Source organism: Caretta caretta, chromosome 6 (genome assembly GCF_965140235.1).
Source record: "Caretta caretta isolate rCarCar2 chromosome 6, rCarCar1.hap1, whole genome shotgun sequence".
Lineage (NCBI taxonomy): Eukaryota > Metazoa > Chordata > Testudines > Cheloniidae > Caretta > Caretta caretta.
Window position 1 is genome coordinate 98,392,464 of NC_134211.1, and position 17,060 is coordinate 98,409,523.

The window sequence follows — 17,060 nt, forward strand, 5'->3', positions numbered from 1 at the left end:
GACCAACACTGAAGATCAAAGAAGAAAATATATCCATCTACCTATTTGTGTATGTATCTCTCTGTATTTTTAGTGTGCCAAACAACTTTGTATTTAGGGTGCATGAATCTTAGTCTCAAAAGCCATTGCTATTACATCACTTGCTGTGGATGCCAAAATGATCCTGTCAGCAGCAAGATAATTCTAGGACTGTCATATTAATGTATTTAGGAACATTGTGTGTAAAAGAAAAGGGATAAATGGATAGTTGGCTTTCAAATTGTTAGGACTGCTAACTTCTTAATAAAGTAAAAAAATTATTTGCCTTATATTCTAAGTGAAACTGTTTCTTGTTTTGTATTGTTTTTTGACTATAATATTTTTTTGTGCTTATATAATGCTTTTAATCCAAAATGCTTTATAAATGCAGGTAAACTTCATCCTCTCATTTTATAGACAGGGTATCTGGATCTTGAGAAGTGATGTGACTTGCCAAAGTCTCACATGAGTTAGCAGCAGACCAGTCACCTCCCTTCCTGGGGTATATTAGACGCGCCCCTTTGAGCTGTTACTCCCCCTCCCCTTTTTAAAATTAATATTATAATCCTGTATTTAAAAAAAATAGAGATATTTTTATGGAGAGAGCCCTAGAATTTGGAGTAGCAGCCGTGTTAGTCTGTATCTGCAAAAAGAAAAGGAGTACTTATTTGTTAAGTCTCTAAGGTGCCACAAGTACTCCTTTTCTTTTCTCTAGAATTTGGAGTTTCATCATCTTCAGCCTTGTCTTAGACAAGTTTTTGTGGCTTGAAAGGTTTTTCTCTTTTCACTAAGATGTTGATTTCTCATGGTATGTGTCCTCTGCATGGTCACTAAAATCCTTTGGTGCATCAGTCTGGCTAGTGAACACTCTCTGTATTTATCCAAAGATAGTGCTGCTGCATAGGGGAAATAGGAAAGTATAAGCAGTATAAATGGTACTCTGGGCAGCAGAGTTCTATCTAGGTGTTCCTTGGGGGGGATTGTGAGTCACATCCCAAACCTCATTCTTTCTATAACACTTTTTTTTTCTGCACACAGTGCAATACATCCAGGATTTTAAGTGTGTCTCTGTGTCCTAGATTATTGTTTAAGTGGAAGCTCTCCATCATCTGTCTATTGGTGGAATAACAGGGTCTTGTTTGTTTGCATATTAATGTGGATCTGATTAATGAATTGTTGGTTGCAGGAAGAAAGTTCCAGGAAGAGAAAATTGCCAGTTATAAGCTCAGTGGTCAAAGTGAAAAAGTTCAATAATGATGGGGAGGAGGAGGAGGAGGAGGAGGAAGACTATGGGTTACGAATAGGAAGTATCTCCAGCAGTGTGTCTGTACCAGCAAAGCCTGAAAGAAGGTAGTTGAAGATTTCTATGATCCACTACTGGTTTTTAATATGAATCTAATAAAGGGCAGCATGGAAAAGGAATGAGGTGATGGATAAATCAAGGTTAACTAAAGGTTTAGTATAGTATGTGAGCTAACTGGTTTAAAACATTAGAGTTGAAGAATACCTTATAAAAAGATTTAGTTCGTTAAAGTGTATTTTCAGATTGTGTATTCTAGCGACACTGTACTTAATTATGCAGTGTTTTAACATTTTGTTGAAAATGAAACATCACAGTACTGGATTTACTGTGGCTATTGGGATTCATATATCTGCAGGAAAAATTAATTTCTCTCTCTCTCTCTCTCTCTCTCTCTCAGACCTTCACTACCACCATCCAAACAGGCCAATAAGAATTTAATATTGAAAGCTATATCTGAAGCTCAGGAATCGGTTACAAAGACAACCAACTATTCCACAGGTAATTCATGCCATTTTTATGCTTGGCAAAGCTATGTTATTTCTAAGTCCTTTTCAGGGAGTTGCTTACATGGGTGCTGATAGGTAGATTTGAAGGTTGATCTGGAGCATTGAAGAGTGCTCTGAGATCAAGGGGAATGAGAAGAGACAAAGGTTCCTCACATGGCACAGATTCCATGCTATTGCCAGACAAAAAAAAATCCAAATTAAAATCTGCAAGAGCTGAGAAAAGTGTTTTTGAAAAGGGTATGGACAATGCCAGATGTTAATACTGAGCACTAACACAAGTTATTTTAATATAGTGCTTTACGTTTTCAGAAGACGTCCCAAATATTAATTTTACAGAGCTGGGGAACTGGCAAAAGGAGCGATTGGCAGTGGCACTGTAGAGATAAGGGTGAGGAATGGGGTCAGATGATAGGATGGTCATTGAGATAGATGCTTCCTTAAGAAACTGTATGTCCTAGGGACGTACAGAGGAAGAGGAGAAGAAGGAGAAATCATCAAGGGGGCAACTGTTGGAAGCGCATGAGATATTGTGATTCACAATCACCCTAAATTGGAAGAGGAAAACTATTCTGTGCACTGGAGTGAGTTTGGATATAGCGTGAGCTGGTGTGAGAATATGGAAGAAGGGGCAAGGATTGCCAGCCTCTTTACAAATGAGGCAGTAATGGAAAATTAACTTGGAATTGTTTTGGAGAAGAATTTGGTAAATCACTTGGCTATTTTTAAAACATCTTCCATACAAAAAATAAAGTGTTAAGAGAATGTTATTGAGGTTGTGAAGTGAAGTATCTGCAAGTTAGGAAATACCTGAATTAAAGTAGCCTGTGCAGCATTAATTATGACCCTTTGGGCATATGCATTATAATTAGATGATCGCATACTAACTTTACCACAAGACCCCTGCTTCATTGAGTGCCCAATTAATAAAGCTCTTTAATATATTTTTTTTAATCCTCATTGTTCAGTGTCATTCACTGCATAGCATCCAAACCCTTCAATGAATAAAGAATATTTTAGTTCTTTATGGAGTTTTCTTCTGCATTCATACCATGGTGTCTGAGTGCCTCCCAGACATCAGTGAACTCGTTATAAAGTCCTTGCAAATTAGGGAGGTGGTATTATGTCCATTTTACTGCTAGGGAACAGAATTATTAAGACAAGTTAGTGGAAGAGATGGTACTACTAGAACTCTTGGTCCCTGGCTCCGACCCAGAGCTTTACTATGTCAAGGGGTATCTTGGTAGAAAAAGACACAGCAGCAGGAACTGGAGCTCCCTGAAATGCTGCAGGAGGCTCAGTGGGCCTGGGGGGACGCCCAGTGTAACATGGTAGAAGATGGAACATTGCCAGAAACTTTAAAAAGTTGTGTAAACTGTCCTGTGCTTGCAACGGTAGTCATTTTCTGTGGCTTGTAACTTAGCCAAAGTAGGGACAGCAGAAAGCACCTCTCTGAATTCTGGGCTTATCTTCAGGCCATATTTCAGCTTCCTATTCCAAATCCCTAAGGTACAGGAGCCATTAATTTTTTTTGCAGTTTTTTTAAACATTACAAGTGTTAGCTGGTGCTGTTGCTTCAGGTACAGTACAATTTGCAAATGCTTCATATCTTATTTAAACATTTTAAACAGAAAATGAAAATAGCATAAGTTCACGTACAATAAAAAGGATGAAAGAAGATAAGAAACTGAATGATAAACCCAGTACCCTGCAGTGCCTCATGCTATACAAGCCAGAGAATGGTCAGGACTGTCAATGTGGTATTCATCCAGAGTGCAGCAGTCACATCCTCCCACAGTTCTTTACATCCAGCTCACGGTCAAAACCAAACCAAAGCAAGGAAGTCAAACTGCCATCCTGATGTCATCAAATTCCACATGCTGCTGCTGTCACATTCTACACTATTTCCAAGGGCCTTGCGTAGGATTCTTCAGCATCCTGGCTATCACAGGTTGATTCAAACATATCCAGAGCGTAGTCATACTGACAGAAGGCAGGAAGAGAAATGGCTTTGAAAGTCACTAGAAAGTCCAATTTGCATTTGCCCTCCATTTAACTACAAAAATAACAGGAGTACTTGTGGCACCTTAGAGACTAACAAATTTATATGAGCATAAGCTTTCGTGGGCTACAGCCCACTTCATCGGATGCATACTGTGGAAAATACAGTAGGACGATTTTATATACACAGAGAACATAAAACAACGGGCACTGTTTCATGTTCTCTGTGTATATAAAACCGTCCTACTGTATTTTCCACTGCATGCATCCGATGAAGTGGGCTGTAGCCCACGAAAGCTCATGCTCAAATAAATTTGTTAGCCTCTAAGGTGCCACAAGTACTCCTGTTCTTTTTGCGGATACAGACTAACACGGCTGCTACTCTGAAACCTGCCATTTAACTACAACACTTTTCTGGCCTGAAAGCTGGGTGAGTGAATGCTGTTGCTAATGTCAATCTTACTTCTACTGTAGGCCAACTGTGGCTCTGCACTGGCTGTTTGTGTGAGGGATCAGAAGTTGATCTTACAAAGCAGGCGTCGTAAGATTGCAGCACATGGAACTGCCACTAGGCCAGTCTCTGGACTGCTTTTAAAGTTATACACTTAGCTTGTTGCAAATGAAATTATTTTGGGATTAAATGCAAACGTAGTACCACTGTATGTTTTTTTTTGTTTTTTTTTTTTTTTAAACATGCTCAACTGTTTGACTTATGTAAAGTTCCACAGAAGCAGACCGTTCCAGTTGCACCCAGAACAAGAATTGCTCAGGATGAACCTCTGTTAGAAGTGATCCATGTACAGAGCCGACCTTCCATAGTGAGTGCCCAGATTGAGGCAGAAGAACCCAAGGAACAGACGACAGAAAGAATTCAAGGTAATTCTGATAATACTTTTCAAAAACCGATACGTGGGAAAGTTACTTTACTTAAATATGGAATCCTTTTACAGGCTGATTATCAAGTTGTTTGGTCACATGTGCATTATGGTAGCATATAAAACTGAAATTTCACCGAAAGTGCACCAGAGAAAAACAAAGTATGCACCGGAGAAGCAGATTTGAGCACCTTCTAGTGGTGCCGCAGCTTGTTAGTTGCTTCTGTAGCTGTTGGACTCTCTTAGAAGCCAAGAATCAAAACCATAAAGGGCTTTATAGATCAAAACCAACCCCTTGTGTTATACCTGGAAATGAGCTGAAAGCCATTGAGGTTTCTAGAGCAAAAGTGTAATATGTAATAATCACCTCAGATGAGCCAAGCAGGAAGCAAAGTTTTGTATATCCTTCCAGTTTATAGTGAATAATTTCACATAATGGAGCTGCCGCCAATCAGGATACACTTATTTGCATATGTATTATGTTTGGTTACTATTTCCCCATCCTTAGTATTTTTGACTGTACTCTTCACAGGAGGGAAGGCTTAATCAGTATCTTACAAAAGAGAGAGAGTTACAGTACTGGAGATTTAGAGTCAAGGTACAGTATGCTGTGAGATATTACAAAATATTTTCAGCGCTACTGTTATCAGATGAGTTGTCTTCAAAAGTTTTTACCACTTTCTTTGTATAGGTTTTAAAACGTACTGTAGTCAAGGGTTGCGGGAAGACTGTTAAGACAGTGGTTACTTAAGCATCAAGCTCTGTCTTCACCTTTGTTTTAAAACTGCTAAAAGAAAACTGACTTAACATTAAAGGCAATAAAGAGTATAACTCTGAAAATGTCAGCAAAGTATTTAGCTTTTCCTACATCAGAGGGCAGTGCCAAGAACAACAGGTTAAACACCTCACCTGGGCTAACTGAAAGAGAAGCTGCTGTGTGACACTCTGATGCACCCGAGGATTCAGTTACTGTTTTAAGCATGTTGGAAAAAATATCCAAAGATCTTGGCTAAAATTAAGGGAATAAAAGAAATTATTCTAACAGCTCACGCAGATATTTCTGCCCTGAATGCCTGGGTTGCAAAGAATGAAGCTGAAATCTCTGCTTTAGAGATTAAAAGAAATGAATATGCAGCCTTAGCAAGTGAGTGTGACAGGCAGTTTGGAATGTTCCTACCAAAACTAATGGATTTTGAAAGCCATGAGACAGGAAATAATAAAGTAATTGTTGCCTTTGGAAACACTGACAAAGGTAATCCCATTTTTTAAAAAAAGTTTTGGCAGTAAAACCTCCTGGCACTATTGAGCTCTTCTGCTTACCTTCCAGTTAGTTGTGGGAAGGGCTCATAGATCGTTCAGTCCCCATCCAGCTTGGATCAAAAACCTAAACCTGTTATAATTATATTTTTTGAGATTCGATGCTAGAATTGTGAGATCCCAAAGGAAGCACAAAAAAATCATTTTTATATCATGTATATACCCAAACTATATAATTTATCTTTCTAGACTTACAGTTGGCCAAAAAAATAGTCTTCCCTTGGAAGACACTTTTCCAGTCTAAATTAGCAATAATGACCAATGTGGGCATTTCATGACTATTATTGAACCCTGGCAAGAGTTGAGGGCCTGAGGTAAGTCTTTATTGGTGTATCCCTTCAGAATTTTGGGTGTCTTCATCCCTAAGTTTTCCAAGTTCTTTGATACAACCTTTAACAGTGTGATGTTGTATTTCCATTTACTGAAAGAGGATCACTTAGAATTAGCCTGTAGTTGCTCATTCTGTAGCGCTTTTATCTACTCTTCATGTAACTGCACTCATAGATGATGAGAGAGATTTTTTGTGCGGCTAAGAAATCCTGGCAAAATCTTAGATAACATACAACATAAATAAGTGATTGGAGTAATAAAAGACCTAATCCTCCATTGGGCTCCACATGAGCCAAGGTCTTGAACAACATGTGGTCTTATGTCTTTGAACCAAATGAGCTGAATATAAATTATATCTACTAGTAAATGTCTTTCTTCCCCCTTCTTTTTCTAAAATCTGTATTTCATAATATTAGCATCTATTCAAAATTAAGGAGAAATTGAGATGAAAATAGTTTTAAAAAATCCAATAAATGTCAATTGTGTTAAAGGAACACCATCAATTTAATAATCACACTGAAACTTTGTTTCCTCTAATCTCTATCAAATGTAATAATCTTAGGTGTTTTTCTAGCAACAGCAAGTAACAAATTGTTTTTCTCTCTTTGTCAATGTTTACTTTGTGCATTTGAGAGCTTTTTTTCTTATACTTAGTTTCATTGTTTCCCCTGTATATATAGTAAGTCTGTTGTGCCTACTGTTTGTGTGTCTTTCACATCGCAACTGAGGAGAGAAAAACATTTAAAGAGAAAAGTTGTCCTGGAGACTTGGGTGTAGGACATTCAGTTGTTTTCATTTTGTGAAACTGACCAGATTACAAGTTGACAGGGGGTCTCTGTCTCCTGGGGATTCTAAATATGGTATTCTGCTTTTGGGTAGATATGCATCTTCACCAGTGACCCAATGGAATTGTATGTACACTCCAAACTTAAAGGGATTTTCCCAATATTATACCAACCAAAGAGGAGTTCACTGAACATTTATTATCGCTTAATGTTAATACTTTTAGCTCAGTTAATCACTAATCCTGCAAACAAACATGTGCTTAACTTTGCTATTGTGAGTGGTCCCTCTGAGTGTTTGCAGGATTGGGGTCTTAACCACTTGCTACTGCAACAGAAACTTCTTTGAGGAACCCTCATTGCCTACTATTTTCTGTGCATCTTTGCTATAAACAGACCTGGTCATGTGTGTGCCACTGGAGAGATGGAGTGTGTCCCAGTGTGAAAGGTTCAAGGAGGAATTCTTGGCTTTAAAAAAAAAAAAAAAAATTAAGGTAATGTAGAAACAGCATCAATAAAAGCACAGCAAATATCTAGATTAAATTAAAGGGTAAAATGGATTTGAGTTGGACTGTTGTCAGGTTGGCTCAACTTCATTGTCTGAGGGGTGACAATTTCCTGTTAAAATTAATCACTGTTTTTTCAATCCCTTGTTTTTATTTTTATATCTAGCCACATTAGTCTATAGCATTATGCTGGCAGATTACTTCAGAATCGGAGTGAGTTTGAATAATTTGTTCATAATGTAAGGGAAAACTTTTCCAGTATCTGTATATGAGATGGTTTAATGTTTATAAACTATGTAAACTAAATGTTGGGGGTTTTAAATGGAAATGACTGCTTAGGAACACTATCAACATACAGTAAGGGCTGGTTTACACTCGGTACTTACATCAGTATAGCTGCATCTCTCAGGTGTGTGACAAATCCATACTCTTGAGAGATGTAGCTATATCAACCTATCCCCCTGTGTATACAGCACTAGATTGTCAGAAGAATTTTTCCATTGATTTAGCTACCACCTCTTGGGGATGTGGATTAACTAATCTGACAGGAGAAACCCTCCCGTCAGCATACGCAGTGTCTCCACTGAAGCGCTATAGCAGCGCAGCTGCACAGATGTAGCATTTTAAGTGTAGACATACGCTAAATAGAACTAATTTTTCCAAACTTTAACAATAAATCTAATGCAGAAGAATGTGCTAACCTCATTTGTCTAGCAACTTTAAAGCATAAAGTAGCCTCTGTTTTAGTTAGTTCCTTGCATTTGAGTGTCCCTGAGAGGAGGCAGCTGGAAATGGGGATACCTGCTGTGCTACTCAAAATATAGACAATCCCTGTAAAAATGAGGGACAAAGGTGCAAGCAGAACTGATCTTCAGAGTACTGTTTCTCCCAGAAGACCAGGTATCCACAAACATAATCCACGCACAGTCACAAAAATGGGAAAAACTGGGCTCTCCAAACAGCTGGATTTTGGTGTGATCCTGTCCTGCTGGAGGAAATGTTTTATTGCTGTATGTTTTGGAACATTCGAGATGGAGAAATAAAAACACAGAAATGAAAATTTCTTCCTCTGTTAGATTTGATTTTTTTTTTTTTTTAAGATCAGAAAGAAAGAGTTAGCAGCTGGTCCTCTTTTAATTTTGACATGCAGTAAAATGTGCTTCTAATCTATATTTTCTTTAGGAACTCAACAAACGCAGCTCTTTTCCCGACTCCAGATTGAACCGTTAATTGAAGAAACTTTGCAAATGACTCAAGGTTAAGGATGGCTTTTCTTTTTTTCTTTTTGAAAATGTGATAGTTTGACCAAAGAGGTCATTGTGTTTTAGGTTTAAAGTAGCACTTCCCTTTAAATTAGTTATATTTGTAATGTCTTCTAGTTTTTACATGTTAAGTAAAATCTTTCCATCAGTAGGTGTCAAAAATGAGATACTGGCGTATGGATCCAGCTGCTTCTGCAGAGCCAACCCAGTAACAAACTCCTAGTGATCAGGCCGTATGCTGCTACACTTTAAGCTGATATAAGCAGAGTTGGTGCATAAAGAAGGAAGTACACTCATTTTCTGTTTAAAAACCAGGGTGGATTTGATTTAAATCAAATTGATTTAAATCATGATTTAAATCACTAGTCAGGAAGACTTGATTTAATCATGGATTTCTACATCAAAGTGCATTTTTGTTGGTTGTTATAACCTTAATACATATTCTTCACAGCTCAGAGATAGATGTAGGTTTCATTTTTAGAAGGTACACACTATACATTTTTGAAGTGATTTATTTTGAAAACTTTTCAGATTAGTTTTAATTATATCAGAAAATGAATGATTGTTTGGTTATTTCATTTACCAAAGGTAATTGAAGCAGATAGTTCACCTCCCAATGACTTCATAAATATCTCCAATTCAACAGGCTAATCATTAATATTTAGAGGATTTTCTTGCCATGCTGTATTAGGAGGAGAATACCACCAGACAGACATTTAAATTGTTTTATTTAACTATTTCTCACCTCTGTATATTATTTATTTATTTAAAAACATTTTTGCCGTTAACAAGCATGTTATCTCTGGAGACACAAATCCACAGTTTGAGAACTGCAAAACCAAGCATCTCTGACGGTATCTTCTAGACTGAGCACTGAGTCCCATTGGGGAGATAGAAAGATTAACCTAAATAATCTATACAGAAGCCCCTGGAGCCCCATAAGATTGGGTGCCTAATCCATGAACTATTGAAACTCATTTACAAAACTTTTCTTAAACATTACATGAGTATATTAGATATATATGAGATACCTTTGAGCTATAATGTATCTAAATTAAAACTATCTTTAGATAGGTTTTTTTCCTCAAAAAAAAAAATCCAATTCAAATTAAAAAAATCAATTTTTTTGATTTTTTTCTTTTTAAAAAATAATTGATTTTTATCTACCCTGTTAAAAACTAGTACAAAGAATTGAAAACAAAATGCTAGTTGGTTGGTCTCTTCTAAATTATTATTCAAAAACATGACTGCATACTAAAGTGCAATACGTGGTGGTTCTTTTATTCCAACTTTGATCCAATTTTTCTATGACTCAGATTATTTTGACGTGGAGTCTGTGGTCCACACTGATACTAGATCATTTATTCTGAAAAAGCCAAAGCTATCTGAGGAAATAGTAATGCCACAGAACCAGGAATTGGGAAAGAAGGCTGTGGAGGCAATGCGGGCACTTTCAGGACGTCTTATACAGACAAGGTAAAAAGTCAGTCCTTTACTTCATTTAAAGAAGTAACAGGACCAAATGTAAGACAAGTCTTGTTACTGTAATGTATCTTGTAATTGGTTAGAATGTTTATTTAAATGTAAGAGGTTCCATAGTTGGAAGAACAAATTCAATACATTTCTTGGTTTCTATGCTCCAGAAGCTCAATCAAGACTGATGAAAAATGGACAAAAGAGCTTACAGCCCAGCCAGAACTCAGAAATCCTGACATTCATTTCTTTTAAATTGAAAATGTGTCCAAGGCTTGGTTGTGGTTAGAGCAGTTTTTTCATTTACTAGGAAAATGGAAAAAAGAACTGGATGGCTTGCAGGTATCAGAGGGTGGCCCACTTGTATTGTAATATTTATTACAGCTGTTACATCTTGCTGAAATCTAAGCAAATAGTTTGCATGGGCTCTTGTTAAAGAGTTTTAATTTTGTTTAACTTTTTTACTTGTTATATTTACTCTTAGCCCATCAGTCAGACTAAGATTTTGTCATGGTTATTTTTAGTAAAAGTCACGGACATGTTACAGGCAATAAACAAAAATTCACGGAAGCTGTGACCTGTATGTGACTTTTGCTGCTGCAGCTCCATAGTTTCCCCCGCCACCATCATGGCTAGGAGCTGTGAGGTTCCGCCTCTGCACGCAGCAGCTGGAAGCGGCAGGTGACCATATTTCCCAAAGAGAAAACTGGACATCCCCAGCTGCTCGCCCAAGGCGTCCCCCTGCACTCCCCCTCCCTGTGAGGCTGTCGCCCGTTGCTACAATCCTGAGGAAAGCCCTCTCAGGAGTCTGTCACCTGTTGCTGGAACCTTGCAGGGGACCCCCGCTGGCTGCCAGCTTGAGAGTCCCACAGCCCCTGGGGCTGAAGCAGAGAATGTCACAGAGATCTCTGGAAGTCATGGATTCCGTGATTTCCATGACCTCCGTGACATAAACGTAGCCTTACCCATCAGACTAAATGCTAAAAATTTTAAAACGGTCTCTTGGTTGTAGTCATCCTCTAGCCACCTATCATTTTGAACCATAGGTGTGTAGAGAACGGAGGCAAACAGCGAGGTTAATGTTAATTTTAGATGGTAGGAGCTATTTAAGGAGGACAATGAGTGAATGTATTCCTGATTGGGTTTGCCTGGGAGTGTAGGTGTAAAACTGAGCTGACCTAACTGGAGCCTCCATACCCAGAAGCCAGCAAACAGCTATTAAGTAGGTAAATGGTGTGTGGGAGCCCTGCTTTATGGGAGTTTTCCTATAAGGCATTTGGCCAAGGGAAGCGCGGGACTCGTAGCTGTTGAGAATGGTCTATGTTGAGTTCACTGGGTTTGCAGAAATCAGTGCCCAGTGGACAGCACTCCTTTTAGTTCATCCTAGTACTAGGTAGCTTCTGATAGGGAGCAGCTCTGGTTTTGGGGTATGTGTATGTTTTACCTATTTATATACAAACTGCAGGAATGGATGTGATGCCATGTGATAAATGGCGTTTAGCATGTACGTTTCTTTACCTCACTGGCCCCTAGCCTCCTAGTTCCTCTCTTCCAGGGATCTGCTAACATTCCAAATCCCTGAGCAGTTTCTGTTTAAAAAAAGGCAACCTTCCAGAGATGTGTTTCCTTTTTTGCTCTCCAAAAGTGAAATTTTGTCACAAATCACAGTTACTTAAGGCCATGGATGGTCATGTACTAGACATGTTTAGCATCCAATATCTCATGATGCTGCAGGGCTGGAAACTGGAGCTTTATACCCTTGGAAAGAGGTGAGTCCTCCCATCCAATGGGACTGTGCTCTGACATCTAGCCCTAAAAGCTCCTGATATATTGAGCCTTCCATTTGTAATGTTTTTAATATATTAAAAAAACATTTTAGGCCCTTTATAGACGTGTTTTCAATTTCAGTTGCTTTTTTCCCCCTTCTAACTATGTAGCATATAAAGAATACATGATGGTGTGGTGAGAGAGAAAGGCTTTGTTTGCACTTGTTTGGGATGGCTGCATAATTCACTTTTGCCTTTGCCACTTGTAAGTAATGCAGCCATCCTAAACTCAAGCTCACCTACTCTTTTCAGACCTCAACATGATGTATCTTTCACTGTCTGTCTGAGGGGGTATATGCATGTATATCGTATATGAAATAGCTTCTTCCAAGAATTCTGAATGGCATTTAGCTCACTTTTATGCCTCAAAATTGATTTATTTTAAACAGCTTAACTGTGCTCCTTTAGTAACTTTGCACCTATCAATGGGTCTCTGAATTTGTCCTTTTGAGCCAGCGTGCACAGGCTGTGAAATCTACCTGTTGAAATTTACTACTCTCTGTAGGTGTAGATTCCTGTTCTTTTTGGTGTGTCAGTGATGCAATAAGGAATGTTGATATTTGAAGAGGGTGATTATTGGCAAAAAAAAAAAAAAAAAAAAAATCGATCCTGGATAGTGAGATGCTCCTTGTACTTTGCCCTTTGGACTCATTCTTACAGCTCTGTTGGTATCAGTACAACTGACTTCACTCCAATTTCTTAGAGTTAAATTCCCTGTGATTTTTACCGTGTGTTTTCTTCTGTTTTTTAGAGAGCAGCTTGCACAATCAGAAAAGCCTGCTAGCCCCAAGTTCATTGTGACACTGGACGGTGTCCCCAGCCCACCAGGGTACATATCTGATCAAGAAGAGGAGGAGATCTGTATAACTGAAGGAGTGAAGCCAGTTACCCAAAATGTAGCTGCAAACAAAGGATTAAAAAGCTTTCAAGCACAGCAGATGCAGGTTATAAGCAGGCAGCTGGAGAGCCCTTATGGTAAATTATCCTAGCCAACAGGGCCTTCATATTGGAGTTAGATTACTTTTTAATGTGGGGCTTTCATACTTGGGAGAACTCTCAAGCCTACCAGCATTAAACATCACTCCTTGCACTTGTCTGTATATTATTTGTTCAGGGTGCAACGAGACCACCTTTTGAAAAGTGAAATTTCATCATTTTAAGGGGATAGGGCCTTTTAACTTGCTGACCAAGAGCAGTAGCTGAAATTGTTCTCCACACAGCTTTATGTGTCAGTAAAATTAGATAAATGGTTTCTTTTAAACTTCAGGGAACTTTCACTTACTTGCTGCATGATTGGCCCCAGGCAGGACTGCGTGTTCTGAGATGTACCTTATTAATTTGTATTGAGCCATTGAAAATGTGCCAGGTTGTGGTGTTAATCATGATCTTTCTGGCCAGATTTGTTCATTTCAAAAGCTGTTTTTAATTATAAAGAGTGTCTTTCAAATTGGTAGAATCTTTCAAAATAGAAGAAACTTTACTTATGATCACTGTATGTTTTTCTTAATATCTCATACATTCAGAATGCCGGCCCAGGAATTTAGAACATTGGCCACTTTAAAGTTGTTTAGAACTCTGCTTTTGAAATGTTGATTTCTGAATGCAAAGTAACACTCACTTTAAAATGTGGATTTTCCTTTCTCTTGGGCTTCTTAAACACTCACTGGTTTGAGGTCATGTTTACATTCCATTTTCCATTTGTAGTATGAGAATGTCAGACCCTCATATAGTAACAGTGCATCAAAATTTCTTGTATTTGTATATAAGAAACTCAGGGCTAGGTACTATGCTGAGTGCCCTCAATTCCATTCACTGGATCAGGCCCTAAATCAGTGAAATATGTAGAGGTCTTTTTAAAGGACAGTTTCAGAAAGTATTAAGGAGAGATTTAGGCATTGATCCTACAAATACTTGCTTGCATGCTTAGCTTTATGTGCTGCTTAGTTTGCTTCAGTGGGACTGCTCACAGCACATAAAGCTAAGCAAGGGAGTAAGTTGTAGAATTGGAGCCAGGATGTGAAGCAACTTGGAGAAGATAGAGTTTCAGATGGGGCAATACCACTCAATTTTGAAAGGATGTGAATAGGGTATATAAATGAGGCCAATAATGGAATGAGGGTGCAGAAAGATTGCTACGAGTGAGGATGGCGAGGGATATTGGTGTGAATTTTGAATTGCAAGTGGATAGTTAAGAAACCCGTGAAGATGCCAGAGAATGAGGGATAGGGTCCTGTTTTCTAGGGCAATCCTACTCTGGTTTCTGAATCCTCTGAACTGGACAGGGAGAGATTTAAGAACAAGGGAAGAAGGGAATTGCAGGAGGGAAACCAAGAAGTGATTAAAGTGCAGTAATTGACAACAAAGTGATTGTATGAAAGTTGCACCTTTTTACTCAGCTTGCCCTGTTAATAAGGAGTCCTATCTGCTGATTGTAGTATCAGAAGTAACTTCTTAATGCTGCTTTTTCATGATGGTCTCCCAAAGCCAAAACTGTCCATGAGAAAGGGTGATTTTATTCTGACACATACATCAACAGAACAGTTAGTGAAGTTTCAGTTGCAGAATCTTTTCCTTAGTCCAGTCAGAGTAAGGAAGGATCCAATTTGTGTTTGTATATCTGGCAAAAACCAATTTTTTTTACGAGGAAACTGAGCTCATTTGATGATCTTTAAGTCCTTGGAAGACAATAAATATCCAACCCTAGGATGATATTTTTAGCCATTTTAAGAAGAAAGTAAGGATTTAGCAGAGACAGTCTTGTGTAGGTTTCACTGGGCTGGAGTATACACTGGGGAACTATTGAGTGCACACTTGGTTTGATCACTTAGTAATTGAGAAATTAACCCACTAAATAAAGTACTGCAGCTTTCACCAGCTAACACTCTCCACTCTAGTTAGAGGTTGACTAAACTCTGTGTATGTTCAGGCGATCTGAAGTCTTGAGAGATTTCGATTTTTGTATGAATGCTTTCTCACCAACATATGACAAGCTCTCTGTGCAGGGAACATACTGAATTTAAAGGGTGGTCTGCTTCATAAACCAAACTGCACATGTAATAAAAAAAGGTCCCTGTGTCATTTCTCCCCCACAGTGGAGATGGAGGAATTGACTGTGCCGCAGAAACAAGAGAAAGTGCTTGAGCGTTGCAAGTACTGGCCTGCCTGTAAAAATGGAGATGAATGTGCGTACCACCACCCCACATTACCATGCAAGTAAGTGCTACAGAACTCGACGACATCTGATCTGCTTTGTCCTTCTGGGCTCTAAATGCTGTGTTAAGTTATTTCACATCTGTTACTCAATTAACATGGTTCATGGTGGGAGATGGGAGTTGAACTTTGCTTTGTAAATGTAACTTCCTCCCCCCTTCTACTTTCCTCTCTTTCACCATGTGGCAGAATTTAGTGGTATTTACCATCAGCGGAGTCACATCTGAGCTCCTGTAGGAGAGAGCTTTTCCCACCACACAGGGTGCTGTTTTTTCTGGGCTCTTTATAGGAGAGCTGGGAGTGTAATATCTACACTACAGCGCTTACAGCGGCACAGCGACAGTGCTGCTAAGTGCAGACGCTCTCCCGTTGACTTAATTACTGCAGCCACGAGGAGCAGCGGTAGCTCTCTCTGTACCAGAGCTTAGGTCAGTATCATTGCATTGCTCAGGGGTGTGGATTTACCACACTCCTGAGCGATGTAGTTATACTGACATAAGGCTGTAGTGTAGTAGAGCAAGCCCAAGATACCTCAGCTTGGTGTCCCCAGAGTTTTGAGCGCAATTGCCCCCATGTATATGGTGGTACAATGCTTTTTGGCTTAAAAGCAAAGATTTAGAGGAGTTGTCCTGAAGATTTTACTGTGCTGTTGACTCTTCTTCAACTGGCAGTGGCTGTCCAGAACAGCTCCCTTGCTGTTGTCCTCCTGGATTTTTGCGAGTCAGGCAGGCACTCAGCTTTACTAGCTGCTGTCAGAAGAAGGGAAACTGAACCACAGCACAGTGGAACAGGCATGGTCCACCTAAGAGAATGTACACTGTTGTGGAGTTCATTCGGTAAGATGGAATCTTTCTGATATAGGGTTAGCTGACAGGTCATCAAGCCCTTGCTTTCCCCACCCTCTATCCCACAGTGAGGGAGTGGAGAATAAAATTCACACCTTGATGCGGATTGATTCGGTGCATCTCTGACGAGATGATCACAACGGTCCCTTCTGGCCTTGGAATCTATGAATCTTTGACTGGGAAAGCAGATTCTCAGTCTGAAATTAGTCAAAGGGGACCATAGTACTGTAAAAGAGAATATTCCTTGTATTTTTGCTTAGTACAGTAGATACAGTAATTCAAGGTTGTATAGTAAGTGCACTTGCTTTATGAATGGCAGTATTCTTTGTGGTTTGCACTACTTTGTCTCACAAATAAATAAGATAATATTTTGGAAGATGTTTATGGGAGCTTCTCATTTCTCCAAAAGGCAATGATATATTGTAATTTATGCCACCCTATACCTCTGAATTTCTGGTAGACAAATACAAGTGGTTTCATTCCACAATAATTCTGAAAAGAAAATTCACATGAGATCAGAATACTAGTTCTTTTATCGCCCTAAAAAACTGAGATTGAAAAGGGGACATTGTTGGGTTCAAGTATTTAGTACCCAGTGAAAATTATTCTCCTTGGGCGTGTATAGCTTGTGGTGTTCCTGCAGTGGGAGTTCAGAAGCTGAATTTTGGACACGTTTTGTCTGGTTTGCTTAGCCTTTCAGCTGGGGTTTTAAATCTAACTGCCTTAGCTCTGCTGTTTGGGGATATACTGGTGCTATTTTTAGATAGCAGGTATTATCAGACTTGGGGTCCATCAGCCTTGATGTTGTC

At 38.9% G+C, this 17,060-nt stretch overlaps 1 protein-coding gene across 3 annotated transcripts in view; it reads left to right on the forward strand.

Annotated features, from left to right (window-relative positions):
- The window catches only part of ZC3H14 (zinc finger CCCH-type containing 14), a 43,919-nt gene that overhangs the window by 19,626 nt on the left and 7,233 nt on the right, over positions 1-17,060 (forward strand). For all 3 annotated transcript variants that reach the window (XM_048854110.2, XM_048854111.2, XM_075129823.1), the window contains 7 exons: positions 1,205-1,368; positions 1,719-1,819; positions 4,546-4,701; positions 8,818-8,892; positions 10,214-10,373; positions 12,948-13,171; positions 15,289-15,409. In XM_048854110.2, the coding sequence (XP_048710067.1) occupies positions 1,205-1,368; positions 1,719-1,819; positions 4,546-4,701; positions 8,818-8,892; positions 10,214-10,373; positions 12,948-13,171; positions 15,289-15,409 (1,001 nt within the window). The remainder of the gene's footprint in view (positions 1-1,204; positions 1,369-1,718; positions 1,820-4,545; positions 4,702-8,817; positions 8,893-10,213; positions 10,374-12,947; positions 13,172-15,288; positions 15,410-17,060) is intronic.